Source organism: Scyliorhinus canicula, chromosome 8 (assembly GCF_902713615.1).
Source record: "Scyliorhinus canicula chromosome 8, sScyCan1.1, whole genome shotgun sequence".
Classification (NCBI taxonomy): domain Eukaryota; kingdom Metazoa; phylum Chordata; class Chondrichthyes; order Carcharhiniformes; family Scyliorhinidae; genus Scyliorhinus; species Scyliorhinus canicula.
In genome coordinates, this window is record NC_052153.1 from 1,489,622 (window position 1) to 1,512,806 (window position 23,185).

The window sequence follows — 23,185 nt, forward strand, 5'->3', positions numbered from 1 at the left end:
GTCATGCGCATCAGTGCCCATCGTCTCCATTTCAGGGCTGTCACTGTCCTGTGTGTCCGTCCTCTGTTCATCACTGTCCTGGGTCTCAGTCCTCTGTGCGTCCGATTCCTGTGTCTCAGTGACGGAGGAAGGCCTTCCTTGCCGTCTGCCCTCCCCGCCGTGGCGTCCGTCCCTGGGGGCATCTGGACCTGGCGCTTGTCGTGGGTGAGGAGCGCCAGACAGGCCAAGACGATCGGTGGCAGGTCCATGAACACACAATACAGCATGTACCGTTACACATGCAGACTGGGGTGAGCGGGTGTAGTGGGGGAGGAAATTGGGTGAGGGGGTGTAGTGCGGAAGAAGAATGGGGGTGGGGGGTGTACTGGGTGGGAGAATGGGGGGAGGGGGGGGGGGGAGCCAAGCAGGGGAGTCTCACTTGCAGGTGCCCGATCTGGCAAGGGGCAACCTCACGGTCCTCGGCTCCGCCAACGAGGTCCAGTGCCCTCTGCTCGTGTACTGTGAGGGGGTGCAGTACAGGTGAACCCCCTCCAGTTCGCGCACGATCCCTGTGGTTGTGGGCGGCCATCTCCTGGGGGGGGGCAGCAAAGCATCAGAGTTAGGCGGTACACAGCATCCCGCACAGATGTTGGCTCGATGATGACATGGGAGCACAGGGCACTCTGCCCTCACTCTGCCCTTACCAAAACGCCGACTCTCCCTGCAACTCTCACTTCTCGTATCTTCACTAATTTTGTCAAACTTAGAGGTTCTGTGATATTATAAATGTTTTTTTCTGACAAATATATCTCATCACCCAAAATTATTTTCACCATTTTGTTTTAATTGTGCAAATTAAGAAAAAATATTGGATGTATAATACATCAGTAGTTTTTAAACAAACACTGGGGCAGCACAGTAGCACAGTGGTTAGCACAGTTGCTTCGCAGCTCCAGGGTCCCAGGTTCGATTCCAGCCTTGGGTCACTGTCTGTGCCGAGTCTGCACGTTCTCCCCGTGTCTGCGTGGGTTTACTCCGAGTGCTCCGGTTTGAAAAATGAAATGAAAATCGCTTATTGTCACAAGTAGGCTTCAATTAAGTTACTGTGAAAAGCCCCTAGTCGCCACATTCCGGCGCCTGTTCGGGGAGGCTGGTACGGGAATTGAACCGTGCTGCTGGCCTGCCTTGGTCTGCTTTAAATGCCAGCTCTTAGCCCGGTGCTGAACCAGCCTCTACATACCATGAATTTTAAAAAAGAATTAAATCCTTGTATGTGCACATATATTGTGCTGCACCTCCGATTAACTGTACTTAGAATCATAGAATTTACAGTGCAGAAGGAGGCCATTCGGCCCATTGAGTCTCCACCAGCCCTTTGAAAGAGCACCCTACTTAAGCCCACACCTCCACCCGATCCCCGTAACCCAGTAACCCCACATATCCTTTTTGGTCACCAAGGGCAATTTATCATGGCCAATCCACCTAACCTGCACATCTTATCACTGTGGGAATACTGAGTGATGTGGCAAGTTTAGATCACATCTACTGTGTAAATACAGCAACTCTGCACCATTCAATGCCCATTAACGATGAGCCAGACAGCGAGTTACCATTTTCACAGAGCAGTGCATCTCAGATAGCAACCTTTCAATTTCCGTCTTTAATCACAAATCTGTCCCTTGCCTGAAATTGCTGTATTCTTTGCGCATAAATGAAGTTGAACACCATTATCCTCATCATTATTTCAGTTGGAAAATCTGTTCCTTTGTGATTGCGTACACAAATGGCGTTGTCAAATGTTACATCTGGGATGGGAGGGTGTGCAGTTTATCCAGCTCCATGTCTTACCATTTATTTAAAAATTTAATTCACCCACTAAAATGGCTAATTATGTCACACAATCACAGAATTGTTACATTGCAAACCGTTCAACCCATCATGTACCGGCTCTCCAAATGAGCATCGTGACTCAGTGCTATTCCCCTGCCTTTTCCTCATGCCTCTGCACATTGTTTCTATTCAAATCAGCACCTAATGCCCTCTTGAATTCCTCAATTGAACCTGCCTCCAGGCCGTGCATTCCAGACCACAACCCCTCGCTGGGTGAAAACGTTTTTCCTCACATCGCATTTGCTGCTTCAGCAACTCACCTTAAATCTGTGCCCCTCTCGTTCTTGATCCTTTTCCGAGCAGGAACAGTTTCTCCCCATCTACTCTGTCCAGCCCCCTCATGATTTTGAACATCTCTATCAAATCTCCTCTTAACCTTCTTCTCTCGAAGGAGAACAGTCCCAACCTCTCCAATCTCTCCTCATCACTGAAGTTTCTCATCCCTGCAACCATTCTTGTGAAGCTCTCCTGCTCTCTCTCCAATGGGTTCACATCCTTCCGATAGTGCGGCCCAGAACTGTCCACAATATTCCAGCTGAGGTCTAACTAGTGTCTTGTTAAAGTTCACCATAACCTCCTTGCTCTTGTACTCTGTGCCCCGATTAATAAAGCCCAGAATACTGTCTATTATTATTATTATTAACTGCTCTCTGCACCTGTCCTGCCACCTTTAATGATCTCTGCAGATTCCCATGGCCTTCTGCTCCTACACACTGTTTGGAGTTGTACCCCTTATTTTATATTGTCTCGCCATGTTTTTCCTGTGAAAATGCATCACCCCACACTTCTCCGCATTGAACTTCATCTCCCATCATCTGCCCACTCCACCAACTTGTCTTTGTGCTTTTGAAGTTCTACACTGTCCTTCTCACAGTTTACAATACTTCCAAGTTTTGTATCATCTGGAAACTTTGAAATTATCCCCTACACACCAAAGTCTGGATTATTTATTTATATATCAAGGAAAGCAATACCAATCCCTGGGGAACTCCACTACAAACCTCCTTCCAGCCCAAAAAATATCCATTGATCATTACTCTCTGCTTCCTATTATTCAGGCGATTTTGTATCAACCTTGCTGCTGTCCCTCCCATTCTTAGAAGTCTGTTGCATGGAACTGTATTGAATGCTTTTTGGAAGTCCCCGTACATCGCATTACCCTCATCAGCTTCTTCAAAAGATGCCAGCAAGTTCAACACGATTTTCCCTTTAGAAATCCCTGCCGGTTCTTCCGAATCACCTCACATTTTTCTTTGTATCAATTCAATCCTGAATAATCGTTTCTGGAAGCCTCGCCACACGGAAGTGAAATTGGCTGGTTTGTAATTGCTGGACTTAACCTTATAGCCTTTTCTGAACAAGGACGTAATGTTTGCAATTCTCCAGTTCTGTGGCACCTCCCCGAGTATAGAGGAGACTGAAAGAGTATGGCCCATACCCCTGCAATTTCCACTCTCACTTTCTTCAATATCCTTGGATGCATCCTATCTGGTCCCGGTGTCTTGTCGACTTCAAGGACACACAGTTTATCCAATATCTCCTCCTTATCAATTTTAAACCCTCTGGTGACATTTTCCTCCTCTGTCAGAATGGCCGAATTGTCCAGCCATTGGAATTCTTTCCAATGCCGGCAATGTACCCCCGTCCCACAGGTCTCCTGGCAGCGTGAATAAACTTCAATAGGAAAGCGGCGGATAGAGAATCCTGCCGCTAGCGAATGGCAGCCACGGGGAAACAAGTGGCCAGGGGAACGACACAATCCCATCCCATGTCTTGGGTAGAATCTACATCCTGGCTAAAGACGGATGCAAAGTATTCATTTAACACATCAGCATGCCCCCTGCCTCCATGTGTAAATCCCCTAATTGGCCTTACTCCCCGTTTTACCACCATTTTACTATTTATGCCCCCAGAGAAGGCACATCCTTTTGGGATTCCCCTTTATTTGGCTGTCAGTCCTTTCTCAAACTCCCTCTTCACTTTCCTCATCTGCATCTTTGCCTCCCTTCTGAATTCAGCCTGGTTCTCAATTATAATTTCTACCCGACACCTGTCATAAGGAGATTTTTACTTCTTTGTCTTAATTTCTGTCTCCTTTTTTTTCAAGAAGCTCTGGGTTTCTTTCCACTTCCTTTCCCTTTGGAAAGAATATGCCGTAATTATACCTGAACCATTTTTATTGAAGCTAGTCATTGTTTAACTACAGTTTTATCCACAAACCTTGGGTTCCAGTCTACCCGGCCCAGCTCCCTTCTTGCCTCATTGAAGTCGGTTCTCCCCCAGTCAATTATTCCTATTCTGGATTGCCCATTGTCCTTTTCTACCATCAGCCAAAGCCAGACGATGATCACTGTCTCCTACATGTTCCCCCATTGACACTTGATCTACCTGTCCCCCCTAATCTCCAATAAATGGGCCCAGCAGTGGACTGGACAAGTACTGCTGTAGAAAATTCTCCTGAACACATCTAGAAACCCATGCCCCTCTCTGCGTTTTACAGCAGTGTTTTTCAAACTCAGGGTGGCAACCTGCGGTTGGGTCATGGGCAGGCGTTGGGAGGGTCGCAGGGCAATTGGTCGTGGTAGTCCCAATCGCAGGAGAAGTGCCCAATGGTCGTGACCGGCTTTTCAGAATGACAGCCGCTACCGGCCTATAAATGCAAAAGCTGGAATCCTCCTGCCAGATGCAGCGGCAGAGAGCAGGTCACGCGCCCTGTGGGTCCGTGCTTTGGGCACGAAATCGCGGAGGAGAGATTCATCCAATGTGTAGCTACCAGCAAGATTGAGTGAAGAATGGAAGATGGGTCATTTTGTAATAAGGAAGAGGCATAAAAAGGACAGGGGCGGAATTCTCCGACCCCCCCGCCGGGTCGGAGAATTGCCCGGGGCCGGTGTCAATCCCGCCCCCGCCGTGTCCCGAATTCTCCGCCCCCCCGAGATTCGGCGGGGGGTGGGAATCACGCCATATCGGTTGGCGGGCCCTCCCCGGCGATTCTCCGGCCCGCAATGGGCCGAAGTCCCACCGCTGACAGGCCTCTCCCGCCGGCGGGAATGAAACCACCTACCTGACCGGCGGGATTGGCGGCGCGGGCGGGCTCCGAGGTCCTGGGGTGGCACGGGGCGATCTGACCCTGGGGCGTGCCCCCGCGGTGGCCTGGCCCGCGATCGGGGCCCACCGATCGGCCGGCGGGCCTGTGCCGTGGGGGCACTCTTTTTCTTCTGCCTTCGCCATGGTCTTCACCATGGCGGAGGCGGAAGAGACCCCCTCCACTGCGCATTCGCCAGTATGACGCCAGCAGCCGCTGACGCACCGGCGCATGCGCAGACTTCCGCCGGCCGGCGAAGGCCTTTCGGCCCCGGCTGGCGGGGTGCCAAAGGGCGTTTGCGCTGGCCGGCGGAGCGGGAGCCACTCCGCCGCGGGCCTAGGCCCTCAATGTGGTGTGTTGGGAACTGTGCATGTGCGGTGCGTTGGGAACTGTGCATGTGCAGTGTGTTGGGAACTGTGCATGTGCGGTGTGTTGGGAACTGTGCATGTGCGGTGTGTTGGGAACTGTGCATGTGCGGTGCGTTGGGAACTGTGCATGTGCAGTGTGTTGGGAACTGTGCATGTGCGGTGTGTTGGGAACTTTGCATGTGCGGTGTGTTGGGAACTGTGCATGTGCTGTGTGTTGGGAACTGTGCATGTGTGGCTCATTGGGAACTGTGCATGTGCGGTGTGTTGGGAACTGTGCATGTGCGGTGTGTTGGGAACTGTGCATGTGCGGCACGTTGGGAACTGTGCATGTGCGGTGCGTTGGGAACTGTGCATGTGCGGTGTGTTGGGAACTGTGCATGTGCGGTGTGTTGGGAACTGTGCATGTGCGGTGTGTTGGGAACTGTGCATGTGTGGTGTGTTGGGAACTGTGCATGTGCTGTGTGTTGGGAACTGTGCATGTGTGGCTCATTGGGAACTGTGCATGTGCGGTGCTTTGGGAACTGTGCATGTGCGGTGTGTTGGGAACTGTGCATGTGCGGTGTGTTGGGAACTGTGCATGTGCGGTGTGTTGGGAACTGTGCATGTGCGGTGTGTTGGGAACTGTGCATGTGCGGTGTGTTGGGAACTGTGCATGTGCGGTGTGTTGGGAACTGTGCATGTGCGGTGTGTTGGGAACTGTGCATGTGCAGTGTGTTGGGAACTGTGCATGTGCGGTGTGTTGGGAACTGTGCATGTGCAGTGTGTTGGGAACTGTGCATGTGCGGTGTGTTGGGAACTGTGCATGTGCAGTGTGTTGGGAACTGTGCATGTGCGGTGTGTTGGGAACTGTGCATGTGCGGTGTGTTGGGAACTGTGCATGTGCGGTGTGTTGGGAACTGTGCATGTGTGGCTCATTGGGAACTGTGCATGTGCGGTGCGTTGGGAACTGTGCATGTGCGGTGTGTTGGGAACTGTGCATGTGCGGTGTGTTGGGAACTGTGCATGTGCAGTGTGTTGGGAACTGTGAATGTGCAGTGTGTTGGGAACTGTGCATGTGCGGTGTGTTGGGAACTGTGCATGTGCGGTGTGTTGGGAACTGTGCATGTGCAGTGTGTTGGGAACTGTGAATGTGCAGTGTGTTGGGAACTGTGCATGTGCGGTGCTTTGGGAACTGTGCATGTGCGGTGTGTTGGGAACTGTGCATGTGCGGTGTGTTGGGAACTGTGCATGTGCGGTGCTTTGGGAACTGTGCATGTGCGGTGTGTTGGGAACTGTGCATGTGCGGTGTGTTGGGAACTGTGCATGTGCAGTGTGTTGGGAACTGTGCATGTGCGGTGTGTTGGGAACTGTGCATGTGCGGTGCTTTGGGAACTGTGCATGTGCGGTGTGTTGGGAACTGTGCATGTGCAGTGTGTTGGGAACTGTGCATGTGCGGTGTGTTGGGAACTGTGCATGTGCGGTGTGTTGGGAACTGTGCATGTGCTGTGTGTTGGGAACTGTGCATGTGTGGCTCATTGGGAACTGTGCATGTGCGGTGTGTTGGGAACTGTGCATGTGCGGTGCTTTGGGAACTGTGCATGTGCGGTGTGTTGGGAACTGTGCATGTGCGGCTCGTTGGGAACTGTGCATGTGCGGTGTGTTGGGAACTGTGCATGTGCGGTGCTTTGGGAACTGTGCATGTGCTGTGTGTTGGGAACTGTGCATGTGTGGCTCATTGGGAACTGTGCATGTGCGGTGCGTTGGGAACTGTGCATGTGCGGCACGTTGGGAACTGTGCATGTGCGGTGCGTTGGGAACTGTGCATGTGCGGTGTGTTGGGAACTGTGCATGTGCGGCACGTTGGGAACTGTGCATGTGCGGTGCGTTGGGAACTGTGCATGTGCGGTGTGTTGGGAACTGTGCATGTGCTGTGTGTTGGGAACTGTGCATGTGCTGTGTGTTGGGAACTGTGCATGTGCGGTGCGTTGGGAACTGTGCATGTGCTGTGCGTTGGGAACTGTGCATGTGCGGTGCGTTGGGAACTGTGCATGTGCGGTGCGTTGGGAACTGTGCATGTGCGGTGCGTTGGGAACTGTGCATGTGCGGCACGTTGGGAACTGTGCATGTGCGGTGTGTTGGGAACTGTGCATGTGCGGTGCGTTGGGAACTGTGCATGTGCTGTGTGTTGGGAACTGTGCATGTGCGGTGCTTTGGGAACTGTGCATGTGCAGTGCGTTGGGAACTGTGCATGTGCGGTGCTTTGGGAACTGTGCATGTGCAGTGTGTTGGGAACTGTGCATGTGCGGTGTGTTGGGAACTGTGCATGTGCGGTGTGTTGGGAACTGTGCATGTGCGGTGCGTTGGGAACTGTGCATGTGCTGTGCTTTGGGAACTGTGCATGTGCAGTGTGTTGGGAACTGTGCATGTGCGGTGCTTTGGGAACTGTGCATGTGCAGTGTGTTGGGAACTGTGCATGTGCAGTGTGTTGGGAACTGTGCATGTGCGGTGTGTTGGGAACTGTGCATGTGCGGTGCTTTGGGAACTGTGCATGGGCTGTGTGTTGGGAACTGTGCATGTGCGGTGTGTTGGGAACTGTGCATGTGCGGCACGTTGGGAACTGTGCATGTGCGGTGCTTTGGGAACTGTGCATGTGCGGTGTGTTGGGAACTGTGCATGTGCTGTGCTTTGGGAACTGTGCATGTGCGGTGCGTTGGGAACTGTGCATGTGCGGTGTGTTGGGAACTGTGCATGTGCTGTGTGTTGGGAACTGTGCATGTGCGGTGTGTTGGGAACTGTGCATGTGCGGTGTGTTGGGAACTGTGCATGTGCGGTGTGTTGGGAACTGTGCATGTGCGGTGTGTTGGGAACGGTGCATGTGCTGTGTGTTGGGAACTGTGCATGTGCTGTGCTTTGGGAACTGTGCATGTGCGGCTCGTTGGGAACTGTGCATGTGCAGTGTGTTGGGAACTGTGCATGTGCGGCACGTTGGGAACTGTGCATGTGCAGTGTGTTGGGAACTGTGCATGTGCGGCACGTTGGGAACTGTGCATGTGCGGTGTGTTGGGAACTGTGCATGTGCGGTGCGTTGGGAACTGTGCATGTGCGGTGCGTTGGGAACTGTGCATGTGCAGTGTGTTGGGAACTGTGCATGTGCGGTGTGTTGGGAACTGTGAATGTGCAGTGTGTTGGGAACTGTGCATGTGCGGCACGTTGGGAACTGTGCATGTGCGGTGTGTTGGGAACTGTGCATGTGCGGTGCGTTGGGAACTGTGCATGTGCGGTGCGTTGGGAACTGTGCATGTGCGGTGCGTTGGGAACTGTGCATGTGCGGTGCGTTGGGAACTGTGCATGTGCGGTGAGTTGGGAACTGTGCATGTGCGGTGCGTTGGGAACTGTGCATGTGCGGTGCGTTGGGAACTGTGCATGTGCGGCATGTTGGGAACTGTGCATGTGCTGTGTGTTGGGAACTGTGCATGTGCTGTGCGTTGGGAACTGTGCATGTGCGGCACGTTGGGAACTGTGCATGTGCGGTGCGTTGGGAACTGTGCATGTGCGGTGTGTTGGGAACTGTGCATGTGCAGTGTGTTGGGAACTGTGCATGTGCGGTGTGTTGGGAACTGTGCATGTGCTGTGTGTTGGGAACTGTGCATGTGCAGTGTGTTGGGAACTGTGCATGTGCGGTGCGTTGGGAACTGTGCATGTGCGGTGCGTTGGGAACTGTGCATGTGCGGTGTGTTGGGAACTGTGCATGTGCGGTGTGTTGGGAACTGTGCATGTGCGGTGTGTTGGGAACTGTGCATGTGCGGTGTGTTGGGAACTGTGCATGTGCGGTGCGTTGGGAACTGTGCATGTGCGGTGCTTTGGGAACTGTGCATGTGTGGTGTGTTGGGAACTGTGCATGTGCGGTGTGTTGGGAACTGTGCATGTGCGGTGTGTTGGGAACTGTGCATGTGCGGTGTGTTGGGAACTGTGCATGTGCTGTGCGTTGGGAACTGTGCATGTGCGGTGCGTTGGGAACTGTGCATGTGCTGTGCGTTGGGAACTGTGCATGTGCGGTGTGTTGGGAACTGTGCATGTGCTGTGCGTTGGGAACTGTGCATGTGCGGTGCGTTGGGAACTGTGCATGTGCTGTGCGTTGGGAACTGTGCATGTGCGGTGCGTTGGGAACTGTGCATGTGCTGTGCGTTGGGAACTGTGCATGTGCGGTGCGTTGGGAACTGTGCATGTGCGGTGTGTTGGGAACTGTGCATGTGCTGTGCGTTGGGAACTGTGCATGTGCGGTGTGTTGGGAACTGTGCATGTGCTGTGCGTTCGGAACTGTGCATGTGCGGTGTGTTGGGAACTGTGCATGTGCTGTGCGTTGGGAACTGTGCATGTGCTGTGCGTTGGGAACTGTGCATGTGCGGTGCGTTGGGAACTGTGCATGTGCTGTGCGTTGGGAACTGTGCATGTGCGGTGCGTTGGGAACTGTGCATGTGCGGTGCGTTGGGAACTGTGCATGTGCGGTGCGTTGGGAACTGTGCATGACCCGAGACACGTGACGTCACCTTGGTGCTTGAAAAAAAGTGAGGATTTTGGAATTTTTTGAATTTCGGTTAAGGAATGCTCATTCTGGAATGTCAAATTAAAGTTAGTCTCAGTCCTCCTATGTGCGATAAAATAGCAGCTTTTTCACAATATATAATTCACCAATATTGCTGCAGTATACAACCCTCAGAAAATTCGTCAAATGTTCTTTCTATGTGGAAAAAGTTGAGCGTCTGCAATCTTCCCGAAAGTGACAATTTATACAAGGCTCACTGCTTTTTGTGACGAGCAATGGCAAACACACCCAAAAGACATGAACGGAATGAAAAACTCTCCACCCGTAAGTTACACACACGCTGCTAGTCAGCCAATTATAATGTTCCTAATTCGGGATCTATGAGCTAGACTGCAGAATACCCTGACAGTAGGCCACTGCAGAACGCAATAATATAAAAGATACCTTCTGCCTTTTCTGTTCTCCGGCAGCAAACGTTAGCTCCAGCAGTTGGTCATCGGCAACACGTTCCATTAATTTTCCACTTGTTTCTTTCAGGTTGTCCTTCAATAACTTTATCTCAGCTCTCTGAGTAGTGACCAGGTATTCTAAATCACCGGAGGAATCATGTTGCGTCTGCTGGTTAAAGAAAATAGAAGAATTTCACTGACCAGGCCATTCAAACTATTTTGGAGAGGTCCAGGAGACAAAAACAAGACAGGAGAAATTATACAATTTACTGCCAAAATCAGATTATACAAATCAGTTAGAATCAAAATGGGAAGAAGAATGGATCAAAGAATATCTAACTATTTCACTGCGTAGATTCAAAGGTTTGTTTTTTTAAAAAGCAACTTGACTCCAGTTTCCCAAGATCTTATTTAGAAATTTTTAGAATCTAGAATTGTTTTCTTGTGGCCTTCCACCAATGGATACATTCACAATAAATGCTTCATGATTCCGAGATACAGAACAAGATAAAACTGAGGCAGATATCAATCCAAAACTAACACTTCGATATCTCTTTAATTGGTACGTCAATTTAGCAGAGGAGAAACCAAAAACTTTGAAAGCATTTATTAAGCATAAAACACCCCGAGCAACGTATTTAAGAGGAATCTGCCTTTCTTTAGATTTCCATATTTATAACTAGGTAAGTGTAATTTAGCTCTCATGGGGCGACTGTGGCGTAGTGGTAATGCCACTGCAGCAGTAATCCAGGAACGCAGGCTAATGAATGCTCTCGGGAACACTGGTTCAAATCCCACCATGGCAGCTGGTGGAACTGAATGCTGGTTTTAATAATGGTGACTATGACAACTTCCCTCAAATGTCAGAAAAATCCATCTGGTTCACTATTATTCAGGGAATGAAATATTTCATCTTTACCTGGTCTAACCTACGTGTGGTTGAGTCTTAACTGCTCTCTGAAGTTGTCTAACAAGTCACTCGGTTCAAGGGCAATTAGGGGTAGGCCTTGCCAGTGATCGCTGCATCCCATGGAAAAAAAAGAAAGAAAACTCTAAAGGTACATAGGAAAAATAGAACTGATAATCAGGAAAGTTGGTACATGGTCATTCAGCCCCTCAATCCTGGAGGTGGATTGGTCATGCTAAATTGCTCCTTAGTGTCCAAAAAAGTTAGGTGGGGATAGGGTGGGGGCGTAGGTCTTGGTAGGGTGCTCCTTCGAAGGTCAGTGCAGACACAGTGGGCCGAATGGCCTCTTTCTGCACTGTAGTGATTCCATGATTCTAGATCATGGTTGGTCTGAATCTTAAATCCATCTAACTGCCTTGGTTCCATAGATCTTGATACCCTTACCCAACAAAAGTTTATCAATTATTTTTAGTGTAAAGTTCTTCACTGTTGTTTGGTCATTTCAATTACGAATCATCATGGGATGATATCTCAAATTTATTTTTTAAATCCTTGCGCGCATTAGAGGTACATGACTTACAGACACAAAATAAGCTTTTCTGCGTACAAACTAAATCAGTTGAAGGCTTGGCCCTGCAGCAGTGAAGACTAGTAGCTGGAGTGACTGTAAAATCACCAGCTTACTGAATATCTATCATCACAAACTTTTCAAGTTTGTTGATTTCTATTTCTTGACTACAGATCTGTAAATTGAGGACTTTTCAGATTTATTAACATTTTCATACCCCTTGTAAAATCCCAGGTTTTTTAATAATGTTTTCACCCTCAACAATACCGCATGTACCTCCAATCAATGTCAGAGTCACAACAAAGTCAATTATATCAAGGTATAGTTAATTGTGGTGCAACTCAGCGTAGACCACCATATTCCAAAATTCTATTTGCTGTTTTGCCGAGATGTAATCATATCAACTGCTCCAATTTTTTTGAGTTGTTTCTTTTCTCCACAGAAGAGCCTCTTACTTCAGCACTGAACAGATGAAATCTGTTCTGATATTAAGCATGATAAACGGCCGGTGCAATGGCTGACAAGCTAAGAATAATATGGATTATCAATTTTAAATGTTGCTTTCGACACCAAGGTCTAAATTTATCAGCTTGTCTGGAGTGATGATTATGTTGGGCACAGTTAATTTGCGGCAGTTTATACATACGTTAAAGACATTAACCTAATTTTCAATTGAAACATCCACAAGCTGTCCCTTATGAAATTAACACAGGGTTGAGACCCAATCCAGATATCTAAAAGTATAGCATATCACTTTTTGCTCCATAAAATGGCCATATCCATTTTGCTACTCTATTTGGACTCGGTTTTGAAGTTGCAAACAATTAAAGCTTCAGTCTGCTTTCATTCACTGTACAGGTCACAATTTTCCTATCATGCTGGAGGTAATACAGCCAATATGGCCAAAGAAGAGAATCCAAATCCCCCCCCCCCCCAGGGCTATTCAAAAATCAGACTGCAACAGGCCATTCATTTGTTTGTTTAGACGACTGCTACAAATATGCACAGAAAGGTAAACATGCATCTACCTCTCCTGTCTCCAGGTAAATTGAATAAAACAATCCCCAGTGAAGGAATTTGCTTTTGTGCAGATGCAAAATCCCAATCACTAAAATAAAATCATTGTGTTCTGCACTCTGTGCTGAAATATGCTTGTCAAAATTCAATAATTCAGTATAAAACTTTCAGAGTAAATAAATAGTTTGCTGTGTTTTAATATAGCATTAACCTTTGCAATGTCAAATCAGAGGAAGTCAGCCCAAAACAAACATTCTACACTGCCCTGAAACTACGTCCCATTTCCAGTACAGGATCTAAACTGCACAAGTTCCATCGTCACACGGGATATACTCCCTGATAAGTTCGCACCTCAGTCATATAAAAAAAATGCTAATGCGCAATCTTCAATGTGCTAACTATGCATTCCGTAATAGTCTATAATTATTAAGAACTGACAAGCAAGGCTCAGCCACCTGTGCTTATCTGAAGCCAGGTAATGAAAAAACAACAAAGCTTTCATCGCCCCTCAATTGCTGATTGTATTATCAAAACTGTAGCAGAGGTTGGCATCTGGGTGTGACCTTGTTAACTGCTAGGGTAATTAAGTTTGTCCAATAGGGAAACAGGATGATAAATTATTAGTAAGAAGATTTTGTTCACATTTTATTAAATTGGCCTGTCAAAGGGTCGGCTATATTATCAAGGGTCTCATTTATTGGAGGCCAGCCATATTGCCACATCTGTTACAATTATTTATAATTTCAGCAGTTGAAACCAACTGAGTTAGGCATCCGCCATGTAAAGTAATTTACAAATTATCTGATGAGGGAGTGTTTTAGCTTTTCCTCATTTCTATCCTGCAGAAAGTGGTGCTGTAATTACAGAACACGATTTGGTTCTTTTGGGAACTTATCTTGCACTCGTAGTTGTAGTAAGATGCAGCAAGAACATATGGAGGAGCTGGTGCTTCTACTCCCTGAAGCTCGTGACCCGTCTGCCACGGAGCCCTTGAGCTGAATTTGAATGAGTGTACGCCATGGTTAATGTTCTACACATGCACCGTTTATGCCACAAAACAAATCTGATCACTGTTAATTATGAAGCAACTATAATCAGGGCTTCACATCTGTGTAATGTGAAGCTCAGTAGGCTATATTCCAATAATGTATGACTACCTTTGGGTCATAAATTGCAAGCCATATTGTCTAGATAGTAGTTACTGAATTTAAAGTAACTCCTTTGACAGAGGCCTATCACAAGGACATCTTCTTTTCTCCTGGCTTTATTATACCGCATTTTTTTTATCAGCTATTGACCAGAACATTTAAAGCATATGGCACGCATTCATTAAAGAACTGCAGCAGAGTGCTCGAGTCTAATGAAACCACTTGAGCCATAAAAAGCAGATTTAGTTAATTCAGATTTTATTCATCTATTTGAAATGCTGGACTGCAACATATTGTCTTGGGTTCTGCTGATGAGCAGTGTAGTGGAACACAGAATCAGTCACTCCCCGGCAAAGATATTTCCTCACAATATACTGCAGTTAATAAACACGGGGAAAATACTAAAGAAAATCTTGCGCCAACCTTATGACAATGGCTGAGAATTTACTACCAAAACACAGAATGTATTTGTAAAATCCACTTTGAACAAATAACAATACAATTCTCCAAACAATTATCCTAAACTCTGTTCAGTTAAGAACATAGCTCTTATACATGCAGAGGAATCATACCGGCAATTGAGTCTATATTTAAAACTTCAAATGGCTGAGGAGCATGTCAATGGCAGTAAAGACAGCTATTCGCACCCATTAAGAGCTTATTAAAATCACTTCCCATTCCAGAATTTCGACCAAAAGTTTGCATTCTTAACAAATCCATCCATTTTCATCCTTTAATGCTGCGTAATCCAACATCAATTTAAATGAAAGTTAAAAAATAAACCTGTTCCTTATTATAGTCTTATATGGACAGTAACATCTTAGCGTATTTTAAAAAGTACGTTTTTAAAATGCTGCAGAAAACCGTAAAATAAATGTTTTAGCAAGATTTAATCACAACTTATTTTTATAAGGCCACGAAGGAATCCACACCGAGTGGTTCAAAGAACCTTAGTTTATTTACAATAACTATTAGGTACGTGACATGCTGGATCCCAACTGGGTCGGCCTTGTCAGTGCCCAAGGCCGGATCTATATACCGTACAACTAGACATTATTTTGAGGTCATTTGGAATTAGAAAATTAATTGGAAAAGGATGTAACACGTTTTAAACACCATCAAGAGCAAAATGTAATAATTTCCAGCATTGAGTTAAATCTCACTTTGGAAGAACTTTCACCCTTACTCAAGTTTACCCCAGGGCATTCATTGTTATTGGTTTTTGGTTTGGATACTATTTTTGGTTTTGAAGAACAGCGCTAATTTTTAAAAACTACCATTTTTGACACCTCAACCAACGAATTTTAAGATTAAAAAGATCCCACCGCATGAACATCAGGGCAGAAGAATGGTTAGTCACACTGCTGGAAAGGTAGCAATGCCCTCTGGGTGGGGGTATTGGGGGATGTTGTTGTGGGGGGGGGGGGGGGGGGGGGGTTGTTCTACTGACGTGGGAGGGACTTGAAATAGGCACTGGAAAGGAGGTCGAGGGTGGAGGAGCCAACAGGCGGGCCAGGAATGGGGCAACGCACGGGCCGGGGGCGGGCCCGAGAAAGGCTATGGCTGACCAGCGTGGGTGGGGGGGGGGGGGGGGGGGGGTTGTGCCCCCCGACCAGGCTGACCACCTGGAACGTCAGGGGACTGAATGGGCCGGTTAAGTGGCCGCGGGCGTTCGCGCACTTGCGGGCCCTGAGGGCGGACGTAATTATGTTGCAGGAGACACATCTGAAAGTGTCTGACCAGACCAGGCTAAGGAAGGGCTGGATTAGCCAGGTCTTCCACTCGGACTTGGACTCGAAGTCCAGGGGGGTGGCAATCATGATCAACAAGCGCGTGCAATTTGAGGCAGAGGGCATATCCGCAGACAGGGGGGGCAGATACCTGATGGTACGGGGCAGACTGGAGGGGAGAAGAATGGTGCTGGTGAATATATATGCCCCGAACTGGGATGACGTGGACTTCATTAAAAGAGTGCTGGGGAAGATCCCGGACCTGGACGCTCGCAGGCTAATAATGGGGGGGGACTTTAACATGGTCCTTGACCCGACTTTGGATCGGTCGTGTCCCAGAACGGGTAGACTCCCAGCAATGGCAAGGGAGCTGAAAGGGTTTATGGAGCAAATGGGGGCAGTGGACCCCTGGAGAGCCAGACAGCCGACAGGAAGGGGCTACTCGTTTTACTCGCACGTCCATAAAGTATATTCTAGGATAGATTTCTTCGTACTAAGCAGGGATTGTATAGGGGAGGTAAAGAACACGGAATATTCGGCAATTACTATCTCAGACCATGCCCCGCACTGGGTAGACCTGCAGATCGGGGGGGGGGGGGGGGGGGGGGGGGGGGGGGGGAGCTACCAACGCCCGCAATGGAGGCTAGACGTGGGACTGCTGTCGGAGGAGGGGATCTGTCAGAGGCTTCGGAGGTGTATGCAAAATTACCTGCAGGTGAATGACACGTGGGAGGTCTCAGTGGCGACCCTGTGGGAGGTGCTAAAGGCAGTAGTGCGGGGGGAGCTGATTTCAATTGGGACCCACAGAGCCAAGGCAGACAGGGCAGAGATGGATAGATTGGTCAGGGAAATGGGTCGGATAGATGAAGAGCACGCGGAGTCCCCGGGGGAGATTTTACTCAGGGAGAGGCAGAGACTACAGGTGGAACTGGGGGCACTATCCACGAGTAGGGCCATGGAACAGCTTAGGAAGACGAGGGGAGTGGTGTACGAGCATGGGGAAAAGGCTAGCAGACTGTTAGCGCAGCAACTCAGGAAGAGGGAGGCAGCCAGGGAAATAAGTAGTGATGGATGGGGAGGGGCGCAAAATGGACGACCCGGCAGGATTGAATAAGGTATTCCGGGACTTCTATCGCAAGCTGTATACTTCGGAGCCGCCAGAAGAACCAGAGGAGATGAAAAGGTTTCTGGACAGGTTAACATTCCCAACAGTAGGTGGGGGGCGAGTGGATGAGCTGGGGGCCCCGATTAGAGTGGAGGAGGTATTGGGGGGCCTAAAGGCCATGCAGTCGGGGAAAGCCCCCTGGCCGGATGGATACCCAGTAGAGTTCTATAGGAAGTTTTCTGAGCTGGTGGGCCCGGTCTTGGCGAGGGTTTTCAATGAGGCAAGGGACAGGGGGACCCTGCCGCCGACAATGTCGCAAGCCACTATATCACTGATATTGAAGCGGAGTAAAGACGCGGAGGCATGCGGGTCCTACAGGCCAGTCTCCCTGATTAATGTTGACGCCAAGCTCCTGGCAAAGGTACTGGCGATTAGAATGGAGGACTGCGTACCGGAGGTGATTTGGGATGACCAAACTGGGTTCGTGAAATGTAGGCAGCTGGCGGCCAACCTGAGAAGATTACTTAATGTGATAATGATGCCCCCGGCGGGCAGGGAGGTGGAGGTAGTGGTGGCGATGGACGCCGAGAAGGCCTTTGACCGGGTGGAGTGGGACTATCTATGGGAGGTGCTCGGACGGTTTGGGTTCGGAGAGGGACTGGTGGATTGGATCAAATTAATATATCAGGCCCCGAAAGCCAGCGTCAGGACTAACAGTGTCGGAGTACTTTAGGCTGTACCGAGGGACCAGACAGGGCTGCCCGCTCTCCCCGCTGCGCTGGCCATAGAGCAGCTGGCGATTGCACTGAGAGCCGCAGAGGGTTGGAAGGGGATGGTGAGGGGCGGGGTAAAACATAGGGTCTCTCTTTACGCAGACGACCTGCTCCTGTACGTGTCGGACCCAGTTGCCGGGATGGGAAGTATACTGGGAATGTTGAGGAAGTTCGGCCAGTTTTCAGGATACAAATTAAATATGGCCAAGAGTGAAATGTTTGTGGTACAGGCAAGGGGCCAGGAGAATAGACTGAAGGAGCTACCGTTTAGGCTGGTTGAGGAAAATTTCCGGTATTTGGGAATCCAGGTGGCACGAGACTGGGGCAGGCTGCATAAGTTAAATTTGGCCAGGGTGGTGGAGCAAATGAAGGGAGAGTTTCGGAGATGGGATGCACTCCCGCTGTCGCTGGCAGGGAGGGTGCAGACTGTAAAGATGACAATCCTCCCTAGATTTCTGTTTGTTTTTCAGTGCATCCCGATCTTTGTCCCACAGTCCTTCTTGAAAAGAGTTAACAGGATGATCATGAGCTTTGTCTAGGCGGGAAAATCCCCGCGGGTGAAGAAGGCGATGCTGGAGAGGAACCGCAGCGAGGGAGGGCTGGCTTTGCCGAGTCTGATTAATTATTACTGGGCGGCCAACATCGCTATGATAAGGAAGTGGATGGTGGGTGCGGGGTCTATTTGGGAGCGGGTGGAGGCGGCTTCGTGCAGGGGCTCCAGCTTGGCAGCCCTGGTCATGGCTCCTCTACCGCTGCCGCCGGCCAGGTACTCCACCAGCCCGGTAGTGGTGGTGACCCTGCGGAATATGGGGCCAGTGGAGGAGGCATGTAGGGGAGACGGGGGCGTCGGTTTGCGCGCCAATCTGCGACAACCATCGGTTTGCCCCCGGGAGTATGGATGGGGGGTTCCGAGTATGGCGGCGGGCGGGGGTGGGAAGCGTGGGCGATATGTTCCTGGAAGGGAGCTTTGCGAGTTTGAGGAGCTTGGAGGAGAAATTTGGGCTGATACGGGGAAATGATTTTAGGTACCTACAGATGCGGGACTTTGTTTGTAGACAGGTCCCATCTTTCCCACGCCTCCCGCCAATGGGGATCCAAGACAGAATAGTCTCTAGGGGGGAAGAAGGGGAGGGTAGAGTCTCTGATATTTATAAGGTGCTCATGAGGGAGGAAGGGTCCCAGATGGAGGAACTGAAGCTTAAATGGGAGGAGGAGCTAGGCGGGGAAATGGAGGACAGGCTGTGGGCAGAGGCCCTGAGTAGGGTAAATTCGACCGCGACATGTGCCAGGCTCGGGCTGATTCAATTTAAGGTCGTTCACCGGGCCCACGTGACGGTGGCTCGGATGAGCAAATTCTTTGGGATAGAAGATAAGTGCGCTAGATGCTGGGGAGGACCAGCAAATCACGTTCACCTGTTTTGGGCATGCCCTAAGCTGAGGGGGTACTGGGAGGGATTTGCGGGGATCATGTCCCGGGTGCTAAAAACAAGGGTGGTGATGAGTCCAGGGGTGTCAGTTTTTGGGGTTTCGGAAGACCCGGGCGTCCAGGGGGAGAAAGAGGCCGATGTTCTGGCCTTTGCTTCCCCGATAGCCTGGCGACGAATACTATTGGCGTGGAGGGACTCAAAGCCCCCGAAGACTGAGTTGTGGCTTGCGAACATGTCGAGTGTCCTGGGTATGGAAAAAATTAAGTTTGCCTTGAGGGGATCTGTACAGGGGTTCGCCCGGAGGTGGCAACCATTTATTGACTTCCGGGCTTATGCAGTAAGTTACGATTGAGGTATTGAATATACGTGGATGTTTGCACATTTTTGCCTTTTTTTGCTTTCTTTCTGTTGATGTCTGTAACTGTTTACAAAGCCAAAAACTACCTCAATTAAATTGTTTATTAAAAAAAAAGCCTTCTTTCTGCCTTTTTCTGCCTTCCTAATAAGCATGGCTCGGTTATTACTGGCTAAGACCGACGAGGAAATTAAACTCAGACTTTTTCTAAAGCAGCTCACTTCAATTATATGAATTAGATCCATTAATATCGGGAGTAATTTATTGAAGCAGCAACAGATACATATTGCAACCCATTTAAACGTTTGTTTCTCTCCCACGTTTTGTCCTCAGGATATGGGTGGTGCTGGCAAAAGTCTGTTTATTGGTCAACCATACATGAGCTGACCTTTTATTAAACTGCTCAATCCTTTACTTGACATCACTTGCAATGATGGGAATTGCAATGCTTTTAGCCCAATGCTTCACTTTCACAGGGCACTGGTGAGGACACATCAGTAATTCTCTGTACAGTATTGGTCTCCATTTTTCAGAAAGTATGTAAATGTGTTGGAAGCAGGTCAGAAGATCTACTGGACTGACACCTGGAATGGGCAAATTGTCTTATGAGAGGTAGGGCAGGCTCGGCTAGTACACACTGGAATTTAGAAGAGTAAGAGGCAATTTGAATAAAACCTTTAAATTCGTGAGGGGGGTCACATGATGTGAGCGTGGGGGCAGCTGCATTTGCGCGAGTTTTGGTTCTACATGTTTTTTTAATCGTTCTTTAATCCTAATGCACATTTCATAATTACTTGTTTTTGGGATGTGTGATATGTGAGCACGGAGGTGGCGGTTGCCTGTTATCCTGTTATGACAAAAACCATACTGAGTTGGTAGTGTGACAGGAGGGCTGTGCATAGTCTTGCATTTTTTTCTCATGTTTTGTAATGCTTGCATTTCCAAAGAGGGAGTGCGGACACCCCCTCACCTCCTTCATAGAGAAGGTGAGGAAAGCCATGGCAGGATGGCAGTGGATGCTATGTCTACGTAACACCTCACTGTATGGTTGAGGAAAGCCCCCAGTTAGAGCTAACTGCGCCCGGTTTTTTTGTTCCTGTGGGTTTAAGGAATCTGTGCTTATCTTCCATGAAAATCCGGACAAGTCATGGATCCGAGAGATGGCTACGTTCCATGCTTCCTCTTTGTGGTTGGTATCTCTGGGGTTGTTGGATGCGGGGAAATGTGTGATGGTGCATGCCTGGCTGTGGTCAGTTAATCTCTACTTGACTTGTCTTCTTCAATATTTTCCTGGCTGCCGGGTGGTGTCAGTGGTCGCTTGATCGGGTGGGTTAGGGCAGGAGTCACTGTGTTTACCTGGGTCAGATGGAGGGCATGTTGTGTGGTGGACTGAATATTCCTGCCCTGAATTATCCCCCTTTGGAGGATCCTGATCTGCTCCCCCTCTCGAGATAGGGTTCCACTACGAGGTAATATCCTGTGAGGGGCAGGGCTATAGTGTATGCTGTGGATCTGCATTGTAGGAGCCCTGCTTCGGTTCGAGGGTATACTGAATGGGGGAGATAGGTGACCTCCTCCAAATAGTCTCACACGGTAGCTTCCTGAACGCCCTCCTTTTTGAAGTCGGGCCTCCTCTGGGGAGACTGTTTTTGTCTCTGAGGCGAGGCTGCTCTGTCCCTCGTATCTTTTTCATTTTGACGTACGTTACGGGTCCATGTCTGGCATCATTTGGCTATTCCTCCCTTGGGGGGAGGGTTTCTCCTTCCTAGGGTTGGTGGCATGCTGTTCCAGCCCCTGATTTGGTATACTGTGTCTCAGTGAGGTTTCCCTTATCGTGTTGGCAGGCTGGCAATGGTTACAGAGGAGTGAGGCTGGTTGTGTAGTGAGTCTTAGCATGATGTGGGTATCCGTGGTTAACTGACTCCGATGAGCGAGTGTATGGGGCTAGGCCAGGTCTTGTACAGTGGTTGGTATCCTGTTTCCTTATGCTTGGGATGTTCCTTCTTGGCCGAGATACTCCGAAAGGCTCAGTGTCTATTCTAATGAACAGCATTTTCCACGTGCCGGGGATCATGTGCACATGGCTGTAACCTGGTCCCTATTACCCTGAGACCCTCTGCTCTTTCTTTTCCCCATCATGGTCAGTGAGTTAGGAGGCGCTGACGGAAATTATTATAATCTGAACCAACTATATGAATATTGCTGGTCTTCCCTTTATTAATGTGTGGATGATGATTATTCTGTACCGAGTTTGGGGTTTCGTTGCGTCCGATGGTTATATGTAAAATATTATTTTCCAACTAGTACCCTCGTGAATTATTTCTCTAATTTTTTATTTCTGTTATTGTGGGATTAAAGAATCGGTGACTGGCTCCTGCTAAGGTTCAGACAGATCTCATATCCAATAAAACAATGTCTCAATGTGTTATTGATGCCTCTGGTATGATGGCAGATGATGAGGGTGATGACAGACGGCTGCCTTAGTGACTGGAAGCCTGTGTCCAATGGCGTACCACAGGGATCTGTGCTGGGCCCCCTATTATTCGTCATTTATATAAATGACATAGATGATTATGCGGGGGGTAGGATCAGTAAGTTTGCAGATGACACAAAGATTGGCCGGGTGGTTAACAGTGAGGTTGAGAGTCTTGGGTCACAGGAAGATGTAGACGGGATAGTCAAATAGGCAGAAAAGTGGCAGATGGAATTTAACCCTGAAAAGTGTGAGGCGATACACTTTGGAAGCAGTAATTTGACAAGGACGTATACTATGAAAGGTCTGAGGAAGGAGCTGCGCTCCGAAAGCTCGTGTTTAAATCAAACCTGTTGGACTTTAACCTGGTGTTGTAAGACTTCTTACTATGAAAGGTCTGACACTGGGAAGATCCGAAGAACAAAGGGACCTCAACGTGTTTGTCCATAGATCTCTGAAGGCAGAAGAGCAGGTTAATAGGGTGGTGAAAAAGGACACTTGTGGTATAGATTACAAAAACAGGGATGTCATGTTGGAGTTGGAGAACTTTGGTGAGGCCACAGCTGGAGTACTGTGTGCAATTCTGGTCGCCACGTTATAGGGAGGATGTGATTGCACTGGAGGGGGTGCAGAGGCGATTCACCAAGATGTTGCCTGAGATGGAGCATTTAAGTTACAAAGAAAGGTTGAATAGGTTTGGGTTGTTTTCTCTGGAGAGAGAAGACTGAGGGGTGACCTGATCGAGGTGTACGAGATTGAGGGGCATTGACAGGGTGGATAAGGAACTGTTTCCCTCAGATGAAGGGTCAGTTATGAGAGGACACAGTTAAAAATGAGAGATGGACCGTTTAGGGGGGATTTGAGGAAAAATGTTTTTACCCAGAGGGTGGTGACGGACTTGAATGCACCGCTTGGGAGGGCAGCAGAGGGGGGTTGCCTCACATCCTTTAAAAAGTACCTGGACGAACACTTGGTACGTCATAACCTTCAAGGCTATGGGCCCAGTGATGGCAAGTGGGATTTAGTGGGCAGGTCAGGGCCTTTCATGAGTTGGTGCAGACTCGGGGGGCTGATGGGCCTCTTCTGCACTGTGGTGTTCTGTGATTGGCGCATCGGCAGAAATGTTCTGGTGTGTGCCCAAACCTGGCACGAAGATCGTATCCTGAACTCTCATGGCGATGCGAGCAATCTCCACGTAGGAAGGCGTACCCCATTTTACCATGTTTTCATGGCCTTATCCTTTCCTCCCTCACTCTCAAGTATATCCACAGATACACACGGTAGAACCAAGCTTAGTGATTGCACTGAACCAGGCGCATTATTGTTCTCCTGTATTTATCTATAAGGCTTTTTTTGCTGTGCTGTACCAATCATGAGGTTTTGTTGTGC

The 23,185-nt window shown here is 48.9% G+C and overlaps 1 protein-coding gene across 1 annotated transcript in view; it reads right to left on the bottom strand.

Annotated features, from left to right (window-relative positions):
- cntln (centlein, centrosomal protein) overlaps positions 1 to 23,185 on the bottom strand; it is a 578,849-nt gene that overhangs the window by 395,550 nt on the left and 160,114 nt on the right. Inside the window, 1 exon segment of the mRNA XM_038803995.1 lies at positions 10,289 to 10,462. Coding sequence (XP_038659923.1) covers positions 10,289 to 10,462 — 174 coding nt within the window.